The following is a 21,044-nucleotide window of genomic DNA, read 5'->3' as shown; positions in this document are numbered from 1 at the left end:
ACCCCTTTCACATAGCAAGCCTCTGAATGTGACCCCCCCCCTTACAAATTAAAACACTTTAAAATATGTTTGACACCATTATAAATGCAGGAGGCAAAGAGGGGTTTGGAGTGGAGGCTGATAGCTCACAATCCCCCCATGTGATAAAGTTGTTTCCCCCTGAGGGGTCCCCACCCCTGTTAGGGAACCCCTGGTCTGGTGGGTCAGAGCAATTTGGTAAGTGGGTAGTCAGAGCTCCTGGGTTGTATCCATAGCTCTGGTAGGGGACTGGGATCTAGTGGGTTAGACTGGTGTGGTTGGGCGTCTGGACACCTGGGTTAGAGTTTAAAGCCAGAAGGGACTAGCAGATCACATAGTCTCAACATCTGTAGATTTCAGGCTACCAACACTGCCTAGCAACTGAAACTAGACCAAGATATTACAAACCTCAAGAGGCTAAACTGTGAGGTGTTACTGATGGAGAATGGTGGGGACTGATGTGCACCAGTCCCTAAGGCCCCCACAATTGCAGGGAAATGATTAAAGGAGATACACCCAGCTCATCTTGGCAACTGACCTGTACCCACATGCAGCAAATTAACAGGGTGACCAGATCTTCCGATTTTATAGGGACAATCGTGATTTTTGGGGCTTTCTCTTATATAGTCACCTATTACCCCTCACCCCATCCCGATTTTTCACACTTGCTATCTGATCACCCTACAAAGGAAGGTGGAAAACCCCAGGTTACCGCCAATCTGAGCTGGGGAAAAATACCTGCCTCACCCCACTTACGGTGACCAATCTGTAGCCCATGGGACTGGCTTGCCTTCATTATATTCAGCTGTAATGGCAAGGACCCTACAGGCTTGTATCCTGTAAGACATTAGATTCCACAAATTAGCAGAAGTATAGTCCAGAATAGTTGGCCTGTGACATTTGGCATGGATAAATGGCCTGACAGTTACCCTTTGATTTTGGGGAACTAGGGACAGCTTGTTCAATGGCAGGTAAACAGCAACCCCAGAAACGTGGATGTGATAACTGCCAATCTGTCTGAGGAAGAGGTGACGCATAGGATCAGGAGTTAAATGGCATTCATATGTTAATCTCTAGGATCAGTTCACCCTGATATTAAGAGGGCGAGGAAGTTCAATTTGGGCATAGAAGGCTGAGCATTAGCGTGAATATTCATAATGGCGCTCAGGTCCTATAATAGGGCAACCCACCATGCGGATGGGGAGCTTTTCCATCATTGGACCCTTCAGCTCTATTGTTATCTACCATCAGTCTTGGGCATTGAGGAACCTGGACCATCGGCATGCCAAGGACAGGGATGATTCTTTGTCTCTTACCGCCAGGTCCACAAAGAAAGGTGGAGGTATGGAAATCTAAGAGCATATGCAAAGAATGATACACAGATACTTCCGATACTGTGTTATTTCTATCTGTTTATGTGGCTCAGAGCTTTTTTGACTCTATTACTGATTTTAATAAAAACCTCTAAGTCTTTGCTTTGAGCTACACCTTGATGATATTTAATTAGCTGATTTTAGTTCTGTGTAGCCTGATTCTGGAACAAGAACCTGCTGATCCTCAGTTTATTAATCAGGTCAACTAGCAACCAGAACAAGTGTTATTGACCATTGAAAGGATCAGGCAACAAATTAAACCTTGAGCATGTGAGACAGAACTGCCAACCAAGCACTTGAGAGAGAGTTTGGCATCCACCCTATCCAGTGTCCCATCTCCAGCTGTGGCCATGCCAATGCTTCGGAGCAAGAAGACAACAATACAAACAATCCTGCTCCCAAATAGATTTTTTTGGGTGAGTGGAAGTCTCTTCCTCACCCTGCAGGTGAGCAGCTGAAACCCCAAAGTTTTTGGAAACATTAGATGTGAACCTTCAGGGCAGCCAAACCTTTCCTCTCATCTAACTAAATATTGGTACAGAATTGAATCAAGAGGACTTTGAGTTTGGAGAGATCCAAAGACGACATCAGTTGTGGATTAACCCTAAAGTCTCTGCAGAAGGAAAATCTAGTTCGAATATAAAAACATTTGTATTCAAATAGCAATATGATTAAACTCTACAAACAATCCTTACATGTAAAAAGAATGTTTAGAGTCAAATGATAATCATACTATTTATTGATTATTGAATTGTTTATTTATTATTGAGGTAACCCGTAGGAGCCCCAGTCACAGACCAGGGCCTCATTGTTCTAGGAGCTGCACAAACACAGAAGCTAAAAAGAGTCCCAAACAATTTACACGTTATATTTTCCAGATTAGATTAAAATGGCAGATTAAGAGTTACAGTTTATATTAATGTTGAGATTCAGAATGCAAAATTAATAATTGTGTGCTGTGTTAATTCCTAGATTTGATTAAAATGTAAAATTAATAACTATATTATATTTTTGATTAAAATTAAAAAAACTACTGAAGATATCCATTCCTATATTTAATTAAAACAAATTAATAACTGTATATGCTATCCATTTCTACCTTCAACTTAAATAATAAACAAATAATTATATACTAGAATCGTAGAAGATTAGGGTTGGAAGAGACCTCAGGAGGTCATCTAGTCCTCTTTTGATTAAAATAATAAATTAAAAATTATACATTTTATTCATTCCTACATGCAGTGAAAATAGTTACTTATTAATATTGATAAGTTAGTCATTAATATTAAGTAAAGGCTGTATTGATTTCTATATTCACTTCATATGTTAAATTAATATTTACATATCATGTTAATTTCTAGATTTGATTAAAACCTTGGATTAATAAGTAAATATTGTGATGATTTCCAGATTTGTTAAACATGTTACATTAATAAGTATATAGGATATGAATTCCTATTATGCTCAAAATAATGATACAGTCTCATTTTTCATTACCATAGTAAATTTGGAATTATATGTTACTTTTTTACATTTTGTACCATTTTGCTGATTTGATTAAAATACTAACTTAATAATGATACATTATATTTTCCAGATGTGGTTAAAATATTAAGCTAACATTTCTAGATTTTATTAAAATATTCAGTTAACAATTACATATATTTTTAGATTTGGTTTAAATATGACATTTGTACTTGTATTTTTTTAATCTCCAGAGCCAATTAAAATATTGAGCTAATAATTCTATATCAGACAAATTTCCAGAATCAATTGAATATTGGATTAAGAACAATATGTTACACATTTTTCAGGTTGAAATCAAATATTAAAGTAGTAAATATATATTACATTAATTCATTGATTAGATTGGTAAGATTCAAATAGAAAGAATAGAGAAGTTAAATCAATAAAGATATATTTCTGTGTATTTCTAGATTTGATTAAAATAGTCCAACATAAATTCCAGGTCCAGACAAACGTAGAGAAGTATCTGCTCTGATTATCTGAGTTCAGAGAATATACAACAGATCAGAATCTCTTTTTACAGGTGATCTACAAAGGAATTGTAATTTTTCTTTTCTTTTCTTTCTTCTTTATGAAAGTGGGGGGGAAGGTCCATTCAAAATGTTTTAAAACATTTTTCTTTCTTTTGAATTTAGATTTTGTCTATGTGTCTAACTATCTATCCTCACAGTTACTTTTTAAAATATGTCTGTCTGTCTGCCTGTCAGTCTGAAATGTAAATCTGCTTTTTGCTGAAGAATGATCAGGCAGTATAAGAATGTGACCAATTAACAATTTAGGTATCAGCAACTAATATACCGGCAATTTGAATTGGCTTTTAAACTGGTATAATTAAATCGGTATGTGGACACACTTATTTTGGTCTCAAAGAGGCTGATTTCAGATTAGCTTAAACCTATTCCTAATTGATTTCAGCTAAGCCAGAATAATTGAGTTTAAACTGAATTAAGAACATCCACATCACCTTTTGCATTCATTTAACTATATTGGTGTAAATTCACAGCGTGAGGTACACCGGTTGAGGCTGAAATGGGTGAGACTGTAAAGTATGGTCTTCCCTGTTTTTATTTGGTCATTACTGGGCAGACTGGGAGATGTTTAAGAGCACTAACCTGCACCAAAGAGGTGATGGGGTTCTCATTTTAAAACAGAGTATCTTTCTCCACCATGTTAATTAGGCATTTTAATTAAATGGATGTTGGAATTATTATTATTTATGCACGGTATTATCAAAACACTACCTTAGCCATAAAATTGCTCTGAACATGCCTATAAAGCTTAAATTATAAGCAAGTTACTACATCCAAACAATAACAAAACATTTATAAATATTTGATCAAGATCCTTACAAAGAGGCTAATACCTGCTGATCACACTGGAGGTGACCAATATGGTCTAAGCACTCCTTGTGTACCTTACTATGGGCAAACTATGGGCACAAGTTCCATCAATGGCTCGGGCAGCACCATTCTCTCAAAATGGGCTCTGATTCCTCTTAAGCACAGGCTGTAGCCACTGGGCTATTGGGGGAGGGAGATCTGCTCAGTCTCTCCTGTTGAAGTTGTTCCACTCTGGCTAAATAATTACAGAGATATTGGGCCAAAAAGCAAGCATGGGCATGACTCTATATTCTAGTGGTTAGAGCACTCAGGCTGGCTTGGAGAACCCAGGAGGCAGCTCCCCTTTTAACAGTGGCAAGGATCCAGACTGGAAGACAGGTAACGTTGTGACAATATTTAAAAAGAGTAAATGGGACAGCCAGGGGAAACCTAGGCCTATCATTCTGGACATCAATCCCAGGCAAAATAGTGGACCAGCTGATATGGGCCTTGATTAATAAAGAATTAAAGGAGGGTAATATAATTAAAGCCAATCAACATTGGCTTATAGAAAGTAGATCCTGTCAAACTAACTGAATAACTTTTTGATGAGATTACAAGTTTGGTTGATACAGGTAATAGTGTTGATGTAATAGACATGGACTTCTGGAAGGCATTTGATTTGCTACCCAATGATGTTTTGATTAAGAAACCAGAAGAATACAAATGAACCTGATGCACATGAAACGGATTCAAAACTGGCTCAAAATGTAATTGTAAGCAGGGAATCGTAATAGTGAGGGTGTATTTCCTGGGGGGGTCCATCAGAGGTCAGTCTTGGCCCTACACTTTTAACATTTTCATAAATGATCTGGAAAAGAACATAAAACCATCATTGATAAAGATTGAGGGAGTGATAAATACTGAAGGGGACAGGTCACAAATTCAGAGTGATCTAGATTGTTTAGTAAACTGGGCACAAACAAACACAATGTGTTTTAATTCAGCTAAATGTAAATATATAAATCTAGGAACAAAGAAGGTAGGCCATACTTACAGCGTGGGGGACTCCATCCCAGGAAGTAGTGACTCAAAAACATTTGGGAGCCATGGTGGATAATCAGCCGAATATGAGCTTCCAGAGCAATACTGTGGCCAAAAGGACTAACCAGGGGACTCTAAAGTAGGAATAGAGTGGTTATTTTACTTCTGTATTTGGTAGGGTGGAATATTGTGTCCAGCTCTGGTGCCCACAATTCAAGGAGGATGTTGTCAAGTTAGAGAAGGGTCAGAGAAGATCCACAAGAATGATTAAAGGATTGAAAAACCTGTCTTAGAGTGAGAGACTCAAGGAGCTCAGTCTATTTAGCTTAACAAATAGAAAGTTATGAGGTGACTTGATCATAGTCTGTAAGAACTGACCTGTAGAACAAATATTTGAGCTCTTCAATTGATCAGAGAAAAGTGTAACATGACCCAATGGCTGGAAGCTGATGCTAGACACATTTAAAGTGGAAATAAAGTGCAAAATTTTAAAAGTGAGAGCAATTAACCATTGAACCAAGGGCTGTGGTGGAATCAGACCATTTTAAAATAAAGATTGGATCTTTTTTCTTTCTAAATGTGATCCTCCAGTTCTAATGGGAGTTAATTCAGGCAAGTTTGATGGCTGACACAGGAGGTCAGATCAGATGATGGTATTGGTCTCTTATAAAGTATAAATCTATTAATGAGTTACTTGGGGTGGGAGGCTGGGCAGTCAGGACTCTGGGTTCTATCACAGTTTTGGGTGGGGGGTGGGGTTTGGTGAGTAAGAACAGGGGCAAGAATGGAAGCTAGAGCTCCTGGATTCCCTCCAATGTGCTGCCTTCCAATCTCATTATTTCCTCTCTTTTCCAGGCGTTGAGCTGATGAATGGTTCAGTGGTCTCACAGTTCACTCCTGAGCCTGTCCCACTCCCGCCCTCTCCAGCTTCTCCTCTTTGGTCTGGTCTCAGCCTGCTACATAGACAGCCTGCTGGGTAACCTCCTCATTGTGGTGACCATGCAGGTGGACCCCGACCTCCTCCAGTCCCCCATGTACTTCTTCCTGGCCAACCTCTCACTCATTGACATGGCCCTCGGCTCAGTGGCTGCTCCCAAGATGCTTGGCAACTTGCTGAGCCAGGGCAGCACCATCTCTTATGAGGGCTGCATGGCCCAGCTTTTCTTCCTTCACTTCCTGGGTGGCTCCGAGATGTTCCTTCTCACACTCATGGCCTACGACCGCTATGTGGCCATCTGCCACCCACTGAGCTACGCTGAGACCATGCACCGCCACCGCTTCCTGGGCCTCTTGGCAACCTGCTGGGCTCGAGGCTTGCTCCACTCTTCCACCCAGCTGGTGTTGGTGGTGTGGCTGCCATTTTGTGGGCCCAGCAAGCTGGACAATTTCTACTGCGATGTACCCTAGGTGGTTAAGCTAGCCTGCAGTGACACCTACGTGATGGAGATACTCATGGTGTCCAACAGTGGCCTGATCTCGCTGGTCTGCTTTCCTGGTCTTGCTGGGGTCATACGGTGTCATCTTAGTGACCCTCCAGCCTTTCTCCAGCTTGCAGATGGACAAGGTGGCCTCCATCTTCTACACCATCATCACGCCAGTGCTGAACCCCATTATCTACACCCTGAGGAACTGGGAGGTCAAGGAAGCCATGAAGCAACTGAGGCCTAGGCTTTGGCTCCCTTGTTGGACATAGAAGTCAAGTGGGAGCAGAGAGAAAGAATGATTTATTTATTCATTTATTTATTTTACAAGGATCAGTGTAAAATTTTGCACGTGGCGTAAGGACCCATGTGAAAAAAATCATGTGGTTTTATGAATATGTTTGGTTTCTTCTTAGGCAGGTGTCAGGGGGAACAGTGACATGTTTTTAATGAGGATTTCTGACAAATTTGTCATGTGACACTGGGATACTTGCACATTTTGGTTTGAGCATTGGCCTGCTAAACCCAGGGTAGTGAGTTCAATCCTTAAGGGGGCCACTTAGGGATCTGGGACAAAAATCTTGGTCCTGCTAGTAAAGGCAGGGGGCTGGATTCGATGACTCTTCAGGTCCCTTCCAGTTCTATGAGATAGGTATATCTCCATATATTTATTTATTTTTTCATCCTTTGTGTTTCAGTGTCTTCTCAGTGAGTCTCGAAGGTGAATGAGTGGGAGATTATATCTTTTTCAGCAGGATTTGTGAAAAAATTTTCATGTGACATCTGGAGCAATGAAAAAAATATATGTGGCTTTTGGACTCTGTGTTTTTGGTGTCATGCTAAGGTTGGTGGCAGAATGAAATGGTGGGAATGATTTTCACGAGGACTGGTGCCAAATGTCACATGGTAATAATGGGATCAGTGAGGAATTTTTCATGTGGGCTCAGTGCCGTAATTGGTTTCAGTTTGTTGTTAGGAAGGAGATGGAGGGTCACGGAGTAATGGTGAGAAAGATTTGCACAAGGTTAGAATCATGGAGTCATACATGATCTTTTAATGCTTCGAGTTTATTTCATAAAGTAGGTTTGGGCAGTTGCGTTTAAGCTGTTGGCTGTGGACAGGGGAATTAGTGAAAAAGATTTTCACGATGATCCATGCACATCCTTTCATGCAGCATTCAGCTCTGTGTGCCAGTTTCCACAACTCTGCAGGTTCCCTTCAGCTGGGACCCAGTTGCAGTGCATTGTTGGAAAATGGTGGGAAAGATTTCCCTGCAGTTGTGTGTGAAATTTCTCACATGGATTCAAGATTCCAGAACTCTCAAAGGAAAAGAAAGCTTTTGGGAAGAACTGGGGAACATATTCTTCAGGAAGATAAATACAACATTTTTCATATGGCTTCAGAAGTTACTATTTTGGTTTCTCCTTATAAAGGATGTGGGTGTGTCATAAACAGATAGTTAAGGATTAATGTCTCTTTTACCTGTAAAGGGTTAAGAAGCTCAGTAAACCAGGCTGACACCTGACAAGAGGACCAATCGGGGGACAAGATACTTTTAAATCTTGGTGGAGGGAAGTCTTTTGTTTATGCTCTTTGTTGTTGTTGTTGTTGTTCACTCTCGGGACTGAGAGGGATGGGACATCAATCCAGGCTCTCCAAACCTTTCTGAATCAGTCTTTCCTTTTCCAAACTTGTAAGTAACTAGCCAGGCAAGTCGTGTTAGTCTTATTTTTGTTTCCTCAACTTGTAAATGTTTCCTTTTGCTGGAAGGACTTTATCTCTGTTTGCTGTACTTTGAACCTAAGGTTAGGGGGGGTCCCTCTGGTCTATATGAACTGATTACCATGTAAAACATTTTCCATCCTGGTTTTACAGAGATAGTTTTTACCTTTCCTTTCTTTAATTAAAAGCTTTCTTTTAAGAACCTGATTGATTTTTCCTTGTTTTAAGATCCAAGGGGATTGGATCTGGACTCACCAGGGACTGGTGGGGGGAAAGGAGGGGGGATGATTAATTTCTCCTTGTTTTTAGATCTAAGGGGTTTGGATCTGTGTTCACCAGGGAATTGGTGAAGTCCGTCAAGGCCACCCAGGGAGGGGAGAGTTTTGGGGGGGACAGGAAGTGCTCCAGACACTGACTTCTGGATGGTGGCAGTGTACCAGATCTAAGCTAGAAATTAAGCTTAGAAGTGTCCATGCAGGTCCCCACATCTGTACCCTAAAGTTCAGAGTGGGGAAAGAACCTTGACATGGTGAGCAGCGGTTTGGGGATTTTTAGGAACCAAATGCCAGTAGGAATTTTTTCTCCCTCCTTTTTAGCTGCTTGGAAAGCAGCCTGAGGGCAGGTTGTTAAGTTTTTTTCAACAAGAGTGTTTGTTAAGAGGAGGATTCGAATTGTGAGCAAGCAGCCAGCAAAAGAAATTTACAAGCTGAATTGTTTTATTTCTTTCTACCTCTCGGGTATAGCTAGTTAGACAGTCTCTGTTAACAAAGCAGCCCTGAGCTGAGTGCATCCCAGTTTCAGTGAGCTGCAAGGGGGTGTGGCCAGCACAAGAAAGCAGGAAAATGAGTACCAAGGAAGCAGTTAAACAGGAACTGGCTAGGCTGGACGCAGAAGAGAAAGCCAAAGAGGCTGACCACAGGAGAGCTATGGAGATGAAACAAAAAGAGATAGAGATGCAGAGGGAGGCCCACCAGCAAGTCCTGGAATTAGCCAAGGCTAAGCAGGATGGACCAGCCAACCCTAACAACCCTTCTCCAGGTACTGTTTCCCATCCCAGAAAATTTCGCACCTACAAGGCAGGTGGTGATACTGAGGCTTTCTTAGAAAATTTTGAAAGGGCCTGCCTTGTGTACAGCATCCTTACAGACAGGCTATAGAGCGAGGCCACAGCTCAGTGGACCCTTAGCAGAGGTGGCAGCTGAAATGCCTAAGGAACACATGAACAATTATGATCTTTTTCAAACCAAGGCCAGGATCAGAATGGGGCTAACACCTGAGCATACCCGCCGGCGGTTCAGAGCCCTAAGGTGGAAACCAGGTGTGTCATTTACCCGACACACCTACCACATTGGAAACAATTGGGATGCCTGGATATCAGGAGCAAATGCTAACTCTCTGGAAGAGCTGGCCTTCCTAATGCAAATGGGGCCGTTCTTAGAGGGTGTTCCTGAGGAAATGAAAAGATACATCCTAAATGGGAAGCCCAAAACTGTAACCAAGGAGGGGGATATTGGAGCCAGATGGGTGGAAGTGGCAGAAAAGAAAAAAAACTACTAGCAAGGGGAGTGAATATCAGAGGGGGCGAATAGAAAATAAACCCTACCACCGGGGATGACCCATGACCCCACCTACAACCCAAGGAAAGCCCCAGACACCCTATTGTCCCACCTCACCAGTCTCCAGCAACCCACCTTGGCCCAGTGACCAGTCAGCTGGGCAATGTTTTAAATGTAATGAACTGGGACATATAAAGGCCAACTGCCCCAAGAACCCCAACTGAGTACAGTTCATTACACCATCATCACATCAAAGATCCCCAGGCCCAGATGCCTCTCAAATACCCTCGGAGTGAAAGGAAATCTTGAGAGTGAGCGGAAAGAAGGTTATCACGTGGAGAGACATGGGGGCACAAGTGTCAGCTATCCACCAATCCTTAGTGGACCCCAAATTCATCAACCCAGAGGCCCAAGTGACAATTCACTCATTCATGTCAAAATCTTTAAACTTGCCTACAGCTGAATTGCCTGTCCAGTGCAAGGGCTGGTCAGGAATGTGGACTTTTGCAATCTGTGACAATTAGCCCATCCCCATGCTACTGGGGGAAGACATGACCAACCAGGTGAATCTGGTCAAGAGGGTGGGATGGTTACACACAGCCACGCCAGGCAAGCTTCCAGATCCATCACTGTTCCTGAGCCGTCCACAAGGTCCCCATCTGTGTTACCAGAGACCCAGACAGAGGTGGTGTAACCGGATCCCTGTCAACGACTGCAACAGCCATAGTGCATCCAGTCCCAGAACCGGAACTGGAAAAACAACCAGCACCAGAACCGTTGCCAGCACTGACGCCAGCGCTTGCAAACCCATCTACAACTCCAATGCCAGAGGGCGCCAGCAGGCCTGAACTGGCAGAAGCAGCAGACATCCCTACCCAAGAGGCTCAGCCAGAGCCTGAAATATCACATAGTGCACCAGCGGTAAGCAGTTCATAATCAATGAAAACCACCCCATCACCTACATCGCTTCCACAGGGACCAAGTCCAAGTCCACAGTCTAAGGAGGAACTGATGTCTCCGGCCTCAAGGGAACAGTTCCAGGCTGAGCAGGGAGCAGATGAAAGCCTTCAGAAAGCTTGGGAAGCAGCACGGAGCACCCAACCACCTCTCAGCTCTTCTAACCAATCCCAGTTTGTTGTAGAACAAGGACTTTTATGCAAGAAGACTCTTTCTGGTGGACACCAGGAAGACTGGCGTCCTCAAAGACAGTTGGCAGTTCCAACTAAGTACTGGGTAAAACTCTTGAACTTAGCTCATGATCATCGAAGTGACCATTCTGGGGTGAATAGAAGCAAAGACCATTTGGAGAAGTCTTTCCACTGGGAGGGAATGGGCAAGGACGTTGCTAATTATGTCCGGTCTTGTGAGGTGTGCCAAGTGGTGGGGAAGTCCCAAGACCAGGTCAAGGCCTCTCTCCAGCCACTACCCATAATTGAGGTCCCATTTCAGCGAGTAGCTGTGGATATTCTGGGTCCTTTCCCAAAAAAGACACCCAGAGGAAAGCAGTACATACTGACTTTCATGGATTTTGCTACCCGATGGCCGGAAGCAGTAGCTCTAAGCAACACCAGGGCTAAAAGTGTGTGCCAGGCCCTAACAGACATTTTTGCCAGGGTAGGTTGGCCCTCCAACATCCTTACAGATTCAGGAACTAATTTCCTGGCAGGGACCATGAAAAATCTGTGGGAAGCTCATGGGGTGAATCACTTGGTTGCCACCCCTTACCACCATCAAACCAATGGCCTGGTGGAGAGGTTTAATGGAACTTTGGGGGCCATGATACGTAAATTCGTAAATGAACACTCCAATGACTGGGACCTAGTGTTGCAACAGTTGCTTTTTGCCTACAGGGCTGTACCACATCCCAGTTTAGGGTTTTCACCATTCAAACTTGTGTATGGCCACGAGGTTAAGGGGCCGTTACAGTTGGTGAAGCAGCAATGGGAGGGGTTTACACCTTCTCCAAGGACTAACATTCTAGGCTTTGTAAGTAACCTACAAAGCACCCTCCGACACTCTTTAGCCCTTGCTAAAGAAAACCTAAAGGATGCTCAGGAAGAGCAAAAGGCCTGGTATGATAAACATACCAGAGAGTGTTCCTTCAAAGTAGGGAACCAGGTTATGGTCTTAAAGGCGCTACAGGCCCATAAGATGGAAGCATCATGGGAAGGGCCATTCACGGTCCAAGAGTGCCTAGGAGCTGTTAACTATCTCATAGCACTCCCCACCTCAACCCTAAAGCCTAAAGTGTACCATGTTAATTCTCTCAAGCTCTTTTATTCCAGAGACTTAAAGGTTTGCCAGTTTACCACCCAGGAAGGGGAGGACGCTGAGTGGCCTGAAGGTGTCTACTATGAAGGAAAAAGTGATGGTGGCGTGGAGGAGGTGAACCTCTCCACAACCCTGGAATGTCTGCAGCAGCAACAGATCAAGGAGCTGTGCACTAGCTTAGCCCCAATGTTCTCAGCCACCCCAGGATGGACTGAACAGGCATACCACTCCATTGACACAGGTAATGCTCACCCACTTAGAACCCCACCCTACCGGGTATCTCCTCATGCCCAAGCTGCTATAGAATGGGAAATCCAAAACATGCTACAGATGGGTATAATCCGCCCCTCTAACAGTGCATGGGCATCTCTCGTGGTTCTAGTTCCCAAACCCAATGGGGAAATACGCTTTTGCATGGACTACCATAAGCTAGATGCTGTAACTTGTCCAGACAACTATTCAATGCCACGCACCGATGAGCTATTGGAGAAATTGGCACGTGCCTAGTTCATCTCTACAATAGACTTAACCAAGAGGTACTGGCAAGTACCGCTAGATGAACCCGCCAAAGAAAAGTCAGCCTTCATCACCCATGCAGGGTTGTATGAATTTAATGTGCTTCCTTTCAGGCTGCGAAATGAACCCGCCACCTTCCAAAGACTTGTAGATGGTCTCCTAGCAGGATTGGGAGAATCTGCAGTTACCTGCCTCGATGATGTGGCCATTTTTTCTGATTCATGGGCAGAACACCTGGAACACCTGGAAAAAGTCTTTGAGCGCATCAGGCAGGCAGGCCTAATTGTTAAGGCTAAAACTTGTCAAATAGGCCAAAACAGAGTGACTTACCTTGGACACCAGGTGGGCAAGGAACAATAAATCCCCTACAGGCCAAAGTGGATGCTATCCAAAAGTGGCCTGTCCCAAAGTCAAAGAAACAGTTCCAATCCTTCTTAGGCTTGGCTGGATATTATAAGCGATTTGTACCACAGTACAGCCAAATCGCTGCCCCACTAACAGACCTGACCAGAAAAACACAGCCAAATGCAATTAAGTGGACTGATGAGTGTCATAAGGTCTTTACTCAGCTTAAGGCAACACTAATTTCTGACCCTGTGCTAAGGACCCCAGACTTTAACAAGCCATTCCTTGTAACCACAGATGTGTCTGAGCATGGTGTAGGAGCAGTTTTAATGCAAGAAGGACCGAATCAAGAATTTCATCCTGTTGTGTTTCTCAGCAAGAAACTGTCTCAGAGGGAAAGCCACTGGTCAGTCAGTGAAAAGGAATGCTAAGCCATTGTGTATGCCCTGGAAAAGGTACGCCCATACGTTTGGGGACGGCTTTTCCAGCTACAAACCGACCATGCTGCGCTAAAGTGGCTTCATACTACCTAGGGAAACAAGAAAAAACTGCTTTGATGGAGTTTAACTCTCCATGATTTTGATTTTGAATTCAACACATTTCAGGGGCTTCTAACAAAGTAGCTGATGCACTCTCCCGTGAAAGTTTCCCAGAATCAACTGGTTAAAAATTGTCCTTAAAATGTGGAAAATCTTATAGTTTTACATAATTAGTAGTATATGTAAAGGTGCATGTGTTTTATTAATCTATTTATTCTAAAGTTCTAGGAAGAAATCACCGCCAGTGTGGGTCCACACTGTCTGAGATTTAGGGGGGGTGTCATAAACAGATAGTTAAGGATTAATGTCTCTTTTACCTGTAAAGGGTTAAGAAGCTCAGTAAACCTGGCTGACACCTGACAAGAGGACCAATCAGGGGACAAGATACTTTCAAATCTTGGTGGAGGGAAGTCTTTTGTTTGTGCTCTTTGTTGTTGTTGTTGTTCGCTCTCGGGACTGAGAGGGACGGGACATCAATCCAGGCTCTCCAAATCTTTCTGAATCAGTCTTTCCTTTTTCAAACTCGTAAGTAACTAGCCAGGCAAGGTGTGTTAGTCTTATTTTTGTTTCCTCAACCTGTAAATATTTCCTTTTGCTGGAAGGATTTTACCTCTGTTTGCTGTAACTTTGAACCTAAGGTTAGGGGGGGGTCCCTCTGGTCTATATGAACTGATTACCATGTAAAGCATTTTCCATCCTGATTTTACAGAGATTTTTTTATCTTTCCTTTCTTTAATTAAAAGCTTTCTTTTAAGAACCTGATTGATTTTTCCTTGTTTTAAGATCCAAGGGGATTGGATCTGGACTCACCAGGGACTGGTGGGGGGAAAGGAGGAGGGATGATTAATTTCTCCTGGTTTTTAGATCCAAGGGGTTTGGATCTGTGTTCACCAGGGAATTGGTGAAGTCTGTCAAGGCCACCCAGGGAGGGGAGAGTTTTGGGGGGGACAGGAAGTGCTCCAGACACTGACTTCTGGATAGTGGCAGTGTACCAGATCTAAGCTAGTAATTAAGCTTAAAAGTGTCCATGCAGGTTCCCACATTTGTACCCTAAAGTTCAGAGTGGGGAAGAAACCTTGACAGGGTGTTAGGGGAAAAGATGATTTTTTTCCCCACAAGTATCCATGCAAATGTTTTACATGAGCTGGGTGAATAATGGCAGTTCCAAATATGAGAGCCAGGACATTTTTTTAAACCAAACAAAGCTTAGTTTAAATAGAACCAGATTTGCCAAAATTTGTTTTTGAATTTTCAAACTGAAAATTTTTTAGTATGGGTTGTACGAAATGTTTAATTCAATCTGAAACATGTTGTCTCAAGGTGTTTCTAAAGGGCCTGATATGTAAAGTAGCTGTTGGGGACAGCGGTTACTGCCTTTATATGGGTTAGAGGGGTGGTTAGGCCACTGATGTGGGAGACCTGAGTTCAATTTCTCTCTCTGCCTGATGGGGAGAAAGGATTTAAATGTGGGTTTCCCATCATACCCTAGTCTATGGGATTTTTGGAAGTGGTGCTTTCTCTAGGTATGTGATTTGATAGCAGCCTTCAACTACCTGAAGGGGGAGTCCAAAGAGGATATAGCTCGGCTGTTCTCAGTGGTGGCAGATGACAAAACAAGAAGTAATGATCTCAAGTTGTGGTGGGGGAGTTCTAGATTGGATATTAGGAAACACTATTTCACTAGAAAGGTGGTGAAACACTGGAATGGGTTTCTTAGGGAGGTGGTGGAATCTCCATCCTTAGAGGTTTTTAAGGTCAGGCTTGACAAAGCCCTGGCTGGGATGATGTAGTTGTTGTTGGTCCTGCTTTGAGCAGAGCGTTGGACTAGATAACCTCCTGAGGTCTCTTCCAACCCTAATCTTCTATGATTTTACGTACACTGCAATAAAACACCATAGCTGGCCCATGTGAGCTGACTTGGGCAAGGCTATAAAATTGCTATGTAGCAAGGGTGGGCAAACTGTGGCCTGCGGGCTGGATCCAGCCCCTCAGGGCTTTGGATCCAGCTGGTGGGATTGCCCCCCGTGGTGCCAGTGGCCTGGCGCCGCTCTCAGAAGTGGCCCCCGAGCAGGGGCAGAGGGCTCCCCGTGCGTCGCCTTTGCCTCCAGGCACTGCCCCCCGCAGTTTCCATAGGCCTGGAATGGTGTGGGGCCGGGGACAGGGCAGGCGTGCAGGGAGCCTGCCCTGGCCCCGGGGCGCACTGCTGTCCCCCGGGAGCCACCTTAGGTAAATGGTCCTGGGCCAGAGCCGGAACCGCTCGTGCATCTTACACCCCTCCTACACCCCAACTCCCTTCCCTGAGCCTCCTCATACACCCTGCATCCCTCCTGCACACCAATCCCCTGCCCTGAGCCCCCTCATACATCCTGCATCCCTGTGCACCCCAACCCCTGCCCTGAGCCCCCTCCCACAGTCCACACCCCTGCCCTGATCCCCTTCCTGCACTCCACACTTCTGCTACACATCAACCCTCTTCCCTGAGCCCCCTCATATACCTCACACCCCTCCTGTGCCCAGATCCCTTGCCCTGAGCCCCTTCCTGCACACCACACCCCTCCCACAGCCCACACTCCCTGTCCTGGCCCTGCATACAATTTCCCACCCAGATGTGGCGCTTGGCCCAAAAAGTTTTCTCACCCCTGGTGTTGATGTTTTAACTCGGGCTCTGGGACCCTCCCCTATCTTCATATCCTTTCTCCTCCTGAAAAATGCACGATATGTGAATTTAAAACAAATCGGTGAATAGTTTTGGACAATTTCTGCCCCTCCCCACCAACCCTCCAGAACTTAGACAACATTCACAAAATAGCCAGAAAAGGAGCTGAGTATCCTACCACTTAGAAAGGAGATGGCTCCTTCTCTGGTTGTATAGTTTTGGTGCCCAAAAAAGTGCATTTTTCAGTGAATTTACCAGTTGCCAAAATTCTTTTGCCCAGCTCTGTTCAGGACCCATCAGTGTTTTGGGTTTTTCATGATGGAAGAGTTGGGAGCTGGTTCAAGGGTGCTGGGTAGGATGGGGCAAGTTAAAAACAATTTAATGGGAATGGTGCAAAAATGTTCATGACTTATGTATATCCATCCCTGCTTCCATCCACCTCCCAATCCCCTATCTTGTTTATCTCTGTACAGCCTTTTGGAGGGTGGGTTTTAGCAGGGCTTTATTTGAAACATGCCAGTGTGTAAAGTAAGACATACTGTAAATAGTTTATTTCAATACTTTTTAAGATTAATAAATGGATACACACACACACGCACACACATCTGAGTGTGGAAATTTGCACACTCATATTACTGAGCATGGCTAGAGTATCTGCACTTACAAATCAGATTACAGAAAGTGTATCTCCTTAGCCAGCTGTGTAGCTTGTCCCTTTCCAATGGCTGGTGCACATGGAGGATAAAAGCCTACGATTACTATTTCCTGAGGGAATTGCTCCTTTAGCTGAAGTGGGAGTGGGTCATGCAAAGGTGCTGCAGGCCCAAGCTCAAGCTCAGATGATGTCCCTGTTATGGATGCATATGCTGGCAGTCAGTATAATGCTATGATTTTACATTCATAGCTAAAATCTTCAAAGGTACTTAGATATATAAGCATCCAATTTCCATTAATTTGAAGGGGCATCCAAAGCTTTGAAAATCTACAGCAACACCGCATCTTCTATCTAGGGCAAGATGGGTATTTCCAAAGCTGTTTTAAAGGTGGGGAAACTGAGGCACAAGCAGGGAAATGGCATTGCCATTCAATGAGTCAAGGGAAGACCCAGGAATAGAACTTTGGAGGAATTCTGACTCCCAGCCCTGCCCACACTGACCTCTCAGCCCCCACTACTCTCACAGACCTGGGGATAGAACCCAGGAGTCCTGGCTCCCCTTCCTCCCACCCCTGCTGTAACCACTAGTTCCTACTCCCTTTCCAGAGCCAGGGATAGAACCCAGGAGTCCTGACTCCTGGCTGTTGCCACTCTAACCCACTCTGGTGCACTTCTCTCCCAGAGCTAGGGACGGAACCCAGCAGCCCTAAACTCAGGAACACCTGTTTAATGAGGTCACCTGGGATCACCAAGGTTTTGTCCCAGTTCCAGGCTGTTTAGCCAGTTGGTCAGCTGCTCCTTATTATGTACAGAGTACCTGGGTCCCAGCTGCCCCTGTGCTGGAATCCAGAATGGTGTCTCTGTTGGGTTGGGCAGTTATTGCTCTATATCCCAGCCTGCCACCCCACTCCCTGCAGCACTGCGCCCCCTTCCCCCCCCACCCCGAGCACCATGCTGGGGTATTGGGGCATCATGGGCAGAGTGCCCCCTACTGACCCCCATCCTGCTTCCTGCAGCAGAGCGCCCCCTAGCAGTGTAATGGAGCATTTCTGCTCTGCCAGGATCTAAGGGGTTCTGTGCTGCAGGGAGCAGGGCAGAGGGCTCAGTAGGGGAGACCTCTCCTCAGAATGAGCACTGACTCCACAGACACCTAGGGGTGCTAAAGGGAGCTGTGCTGGAGTCATCAGAGACCATCTGGTGCTTGCTTTGGAGGGGCATTAAGTTAGATCCAGTGTCTTTGATAAAGTCTGTTTTCTTTGTGGTTAGCAGCAGGAGGAGAAAATGCAGAAAACACAATTCTTGTTATCATTTATTCATTCACAAAGCTCCGCAGAGTGCCAATTGGTAACTGAGGCCATACCCTCAAAGGTACTTAAGTGCCTAACTGAAACCAATGGGAATTAGGCACCTCCATGCCTCTGAGGAGATGGGCCTAAGTCTATCTGCATTTCCCATCTTAAATTGCTGTATAGCCACTTTTCACATGGTCACTGTTGTCCAGTTGCCCCACCCCAGAGCTGGCTGCATTACAGCTTCAGGTGAGCCATCCCCATGTGGTGTTGCTGTGTGGATGTTATCCAGCTGCCCCACCCCAGAGTTAGCTGCATCTCAGCTTTCAGTGTGCCATCCCCAAGTGGTGTTGCTGTGTAGCTGTTAACCTGCTTCCCAGCCCCACAGCTGTCTGCATCTTCGCACTGAGTGAGCCAACCCCGTGCAACATTGTTGCACAGCTCTTACCCAGTTGCCCCACCCCAGAGCTGGATTTACCCCAGCAGGTGCATGAACCTTTAAGGCCATGGCACTAAACTGCAGAACAACAGCAAAGTGGCAAACCACCCACAGAGGCCGTTAAGTCACTTCTCTGCTCTCACCTGCCTGCCCAGAATCGCCTCATGGCTCCCTTTATCTCCGTGTTCCTCAGAGTATAGATCAGTGGGTTGAGCGCGGGTGTCACCACAGTGGCCAGCAGCGACACCATCTTGTCAGCCGGGATGGTGGAGAAGGGCCGAGTGTAGATGAAGATGTAGGGTCCAAAAAAGATGGCCACCACCATCAAATGGTCCATGCAGGTGGACAGGGCCTTGCGCCGGCCCTTAGCAGAGTGGTGCCACAGGGCGGCCAGGATGACCTTGCAGGAGATCAGCAACACCAGGAAGCAGCCCAGGGAGATGGCCCCGGTGTTGGACACCACCAGGATCTCCATCAGGGACGTGTCAGTGCAGCCACGCGTAGCAGTGGGGCCACATGACAGAAATAGTGGTCGATGCGGTTGGGGCCACAGTGGGGCAATATGGTGGCCAGTAGGGTCTGTACCAAAGAGTGGACCAGGGCCCCCATCCAGGAGCCAGCCACCAGCCTGGCACAGGTGCGGCAGCCCATGATGGTCGTGTAGTGCAGGGGCTGGCAGAAGGCCACATAGAGGTTGTAAGCCGTGGCGGTGAGGAGGAAGATCTTGGTGCATCCCAAAAAGTGCAGGAAGAAGAGTTGGCCCAGACACTGGCCCAAGGGGATGGTGGTACAGCCAGAGAGCAGCCCCAAGGCCATCAGGGGAGTGGTGACCGAAGTGTAGCACAGGTCCACCAGGGAGAGGTTGCCTAGGAGGGAGTACATGGGGGAAGCGGCCAGGCGTGGCTCAGCGCGGATGGTCAGAATGATGGACAGGTTCCCCAGAAGCATGGCTGCATAGAAGAGGAGGAGCAGGCTGGCCAAAGCCAGGCTAAGGACCCAGGGCTATGACAGGCCCAGCAAGACCATCTCACCCACTGCACCTGTGTTGCTAGGTCTCAGTGGGTCATTGGATCTGCACAGAGAAAAGAGCAAAATGCCGTGGCTATTGGGTGTTGGCCTGTTTCCCCGTTGGCCCAGCCATGAGGTCTACAGGGTCTGGCAGGACAGACAACTCCCCCGGCCTTTGCTAGAGAACCAACTAGACAGCCTTTGGTAAGAGCCCCAGACACCTCAGGGATGCAACAGTGTGACAACCTAGAGACAAAGAGAACTAGACGCTGGCAGAAGGTCAGAGCTTAGACAGAGAGATGGTGCTTAGAGAGATAGAGGATAGATAAAGGAATTGATTGATGGGTAAAGAGATCCTTCATGCATCTATCCATCTGCATACTTCCATCATTCCATCCACCCACCCACATCTACCCAGTTATCTATCTGTTCATCCATCTACATATATTCATTCGTTCATCCGTATATATCTATCCATCCATCCATCTGCAACCAACCAGTCATTCATACACTATTTTCCTTACTTCCTGCATTTAAACTTCACCCTCACCCTTTTAATACAAATGTATACACACACACAGCTAAGTTTGGTATCTTACACAGTGAAATTTGCTGAATCCATGGTGCTGAGATGGCAATTTCTTTCCACTGCAGAACTCTGCAATACAGATAAAGATTTTGCTTTTCGGGTATGAATGCTTTAGTAATTAAAGCATTTACTATCCTACATTAATTAATACCAGGACTTAGTCAACGCTGAAGTTGCAGAAGAGCAAATAGCCACCAACACTGACCGATCGATAGATGAACAGCTCCTTAATGCTATCATTGCAGCTATCAATAATGAACAACTATCAATGATGTGTAGCAAAAAAAAATCCCTGTGAAATCACTGAAGATTTCAATTGGAGTAACATAAGCTATGGTCTAAATAATAAGATGGATGAACTAGAATGCCTTGTGATAAAGGAGAAAATCACAGAAACCTGGTGGATTGAGAGCAATCAATGGGACCCAATCATTCCAGGGTACAAAATATATAGGAAGGACAAAACAGGTCATGCGCGGGAGTAGGGGGAGTGGCAATATATGTGAAAGAAAATGTAGATTCAAATGAAGTAAAAATCTTAAGCGAATCCACATGTTCCATAGAATCACTATGGATAGAAATTTCATGCTCTAATAAAAATGTAACATATGGGTTCTATTATTGATGACCTGACCAGGACAGTAATAGTGACAATGAAATGCTAAGGGAAATTAGAGAGGCTATGAAAATTAAGAACCCAAAAATAGTGGGAAATTTCAATTATTCCCATATTGACGGGGAACATTTCACTTCAGGA

General features: G+C 45.0%; 1 protein-coding gene and 1 pseudogene across 1 annotated transcript; one reads left to right on the top strand and one right to left on the bottom strand.

Annotated features, from left to right (window-relative positions):
- The first annotated feature begins 1,209 nt into the window (after nt 1-1,209).
- Nucleotides 1,210-6,974, top strand: LOC115642737 (annotated as a pseudogene).
- Nucleotides 6,975-9,704: 2,730 nt separating this feature from the next.
- LOC115642736 (olfactory receptor 1509-like) lies at nt 9,705-20,320 on the bottom strand (the record flags this gene model as incomplete). Its single annotated transcript, XM_030546453.1, is given in 4 exon segments — nt 9,705-9,726; nt 18,852-19,185; nt 19,188-19,678; nt 20,298-20,320. Coding segments are annotated over 4 exon segments (870 nt in total), but the record flags the coding sequence as incomplete, so codon positions are not given.
- Nucleotides 20,321-21,044: the final 724 nt, after the last annotated feature.

This window comes from Gopherus evgoodei, unplaced genomic scaffold, assembly GCF_007399415.2.
Source record: "Gopherus evgoodei ecotype Sinaloan lineage unplaced genomic scaffold, rGopEvg1_v1.p scaffold_45_arrow_ctg1, whole genome shotgun sequence".
NCBI classification, from domain to species: Eukaryota; Metazoa; Chordata; order Testudines; family Testudinidae; genus Gopherus; species Gopherus evgoodei.
The sequence above is the reverse complement of the archived record's forward strand: the minus strand, read 5'-3'. Positions and strand labels throughout refer to the sequence as shown.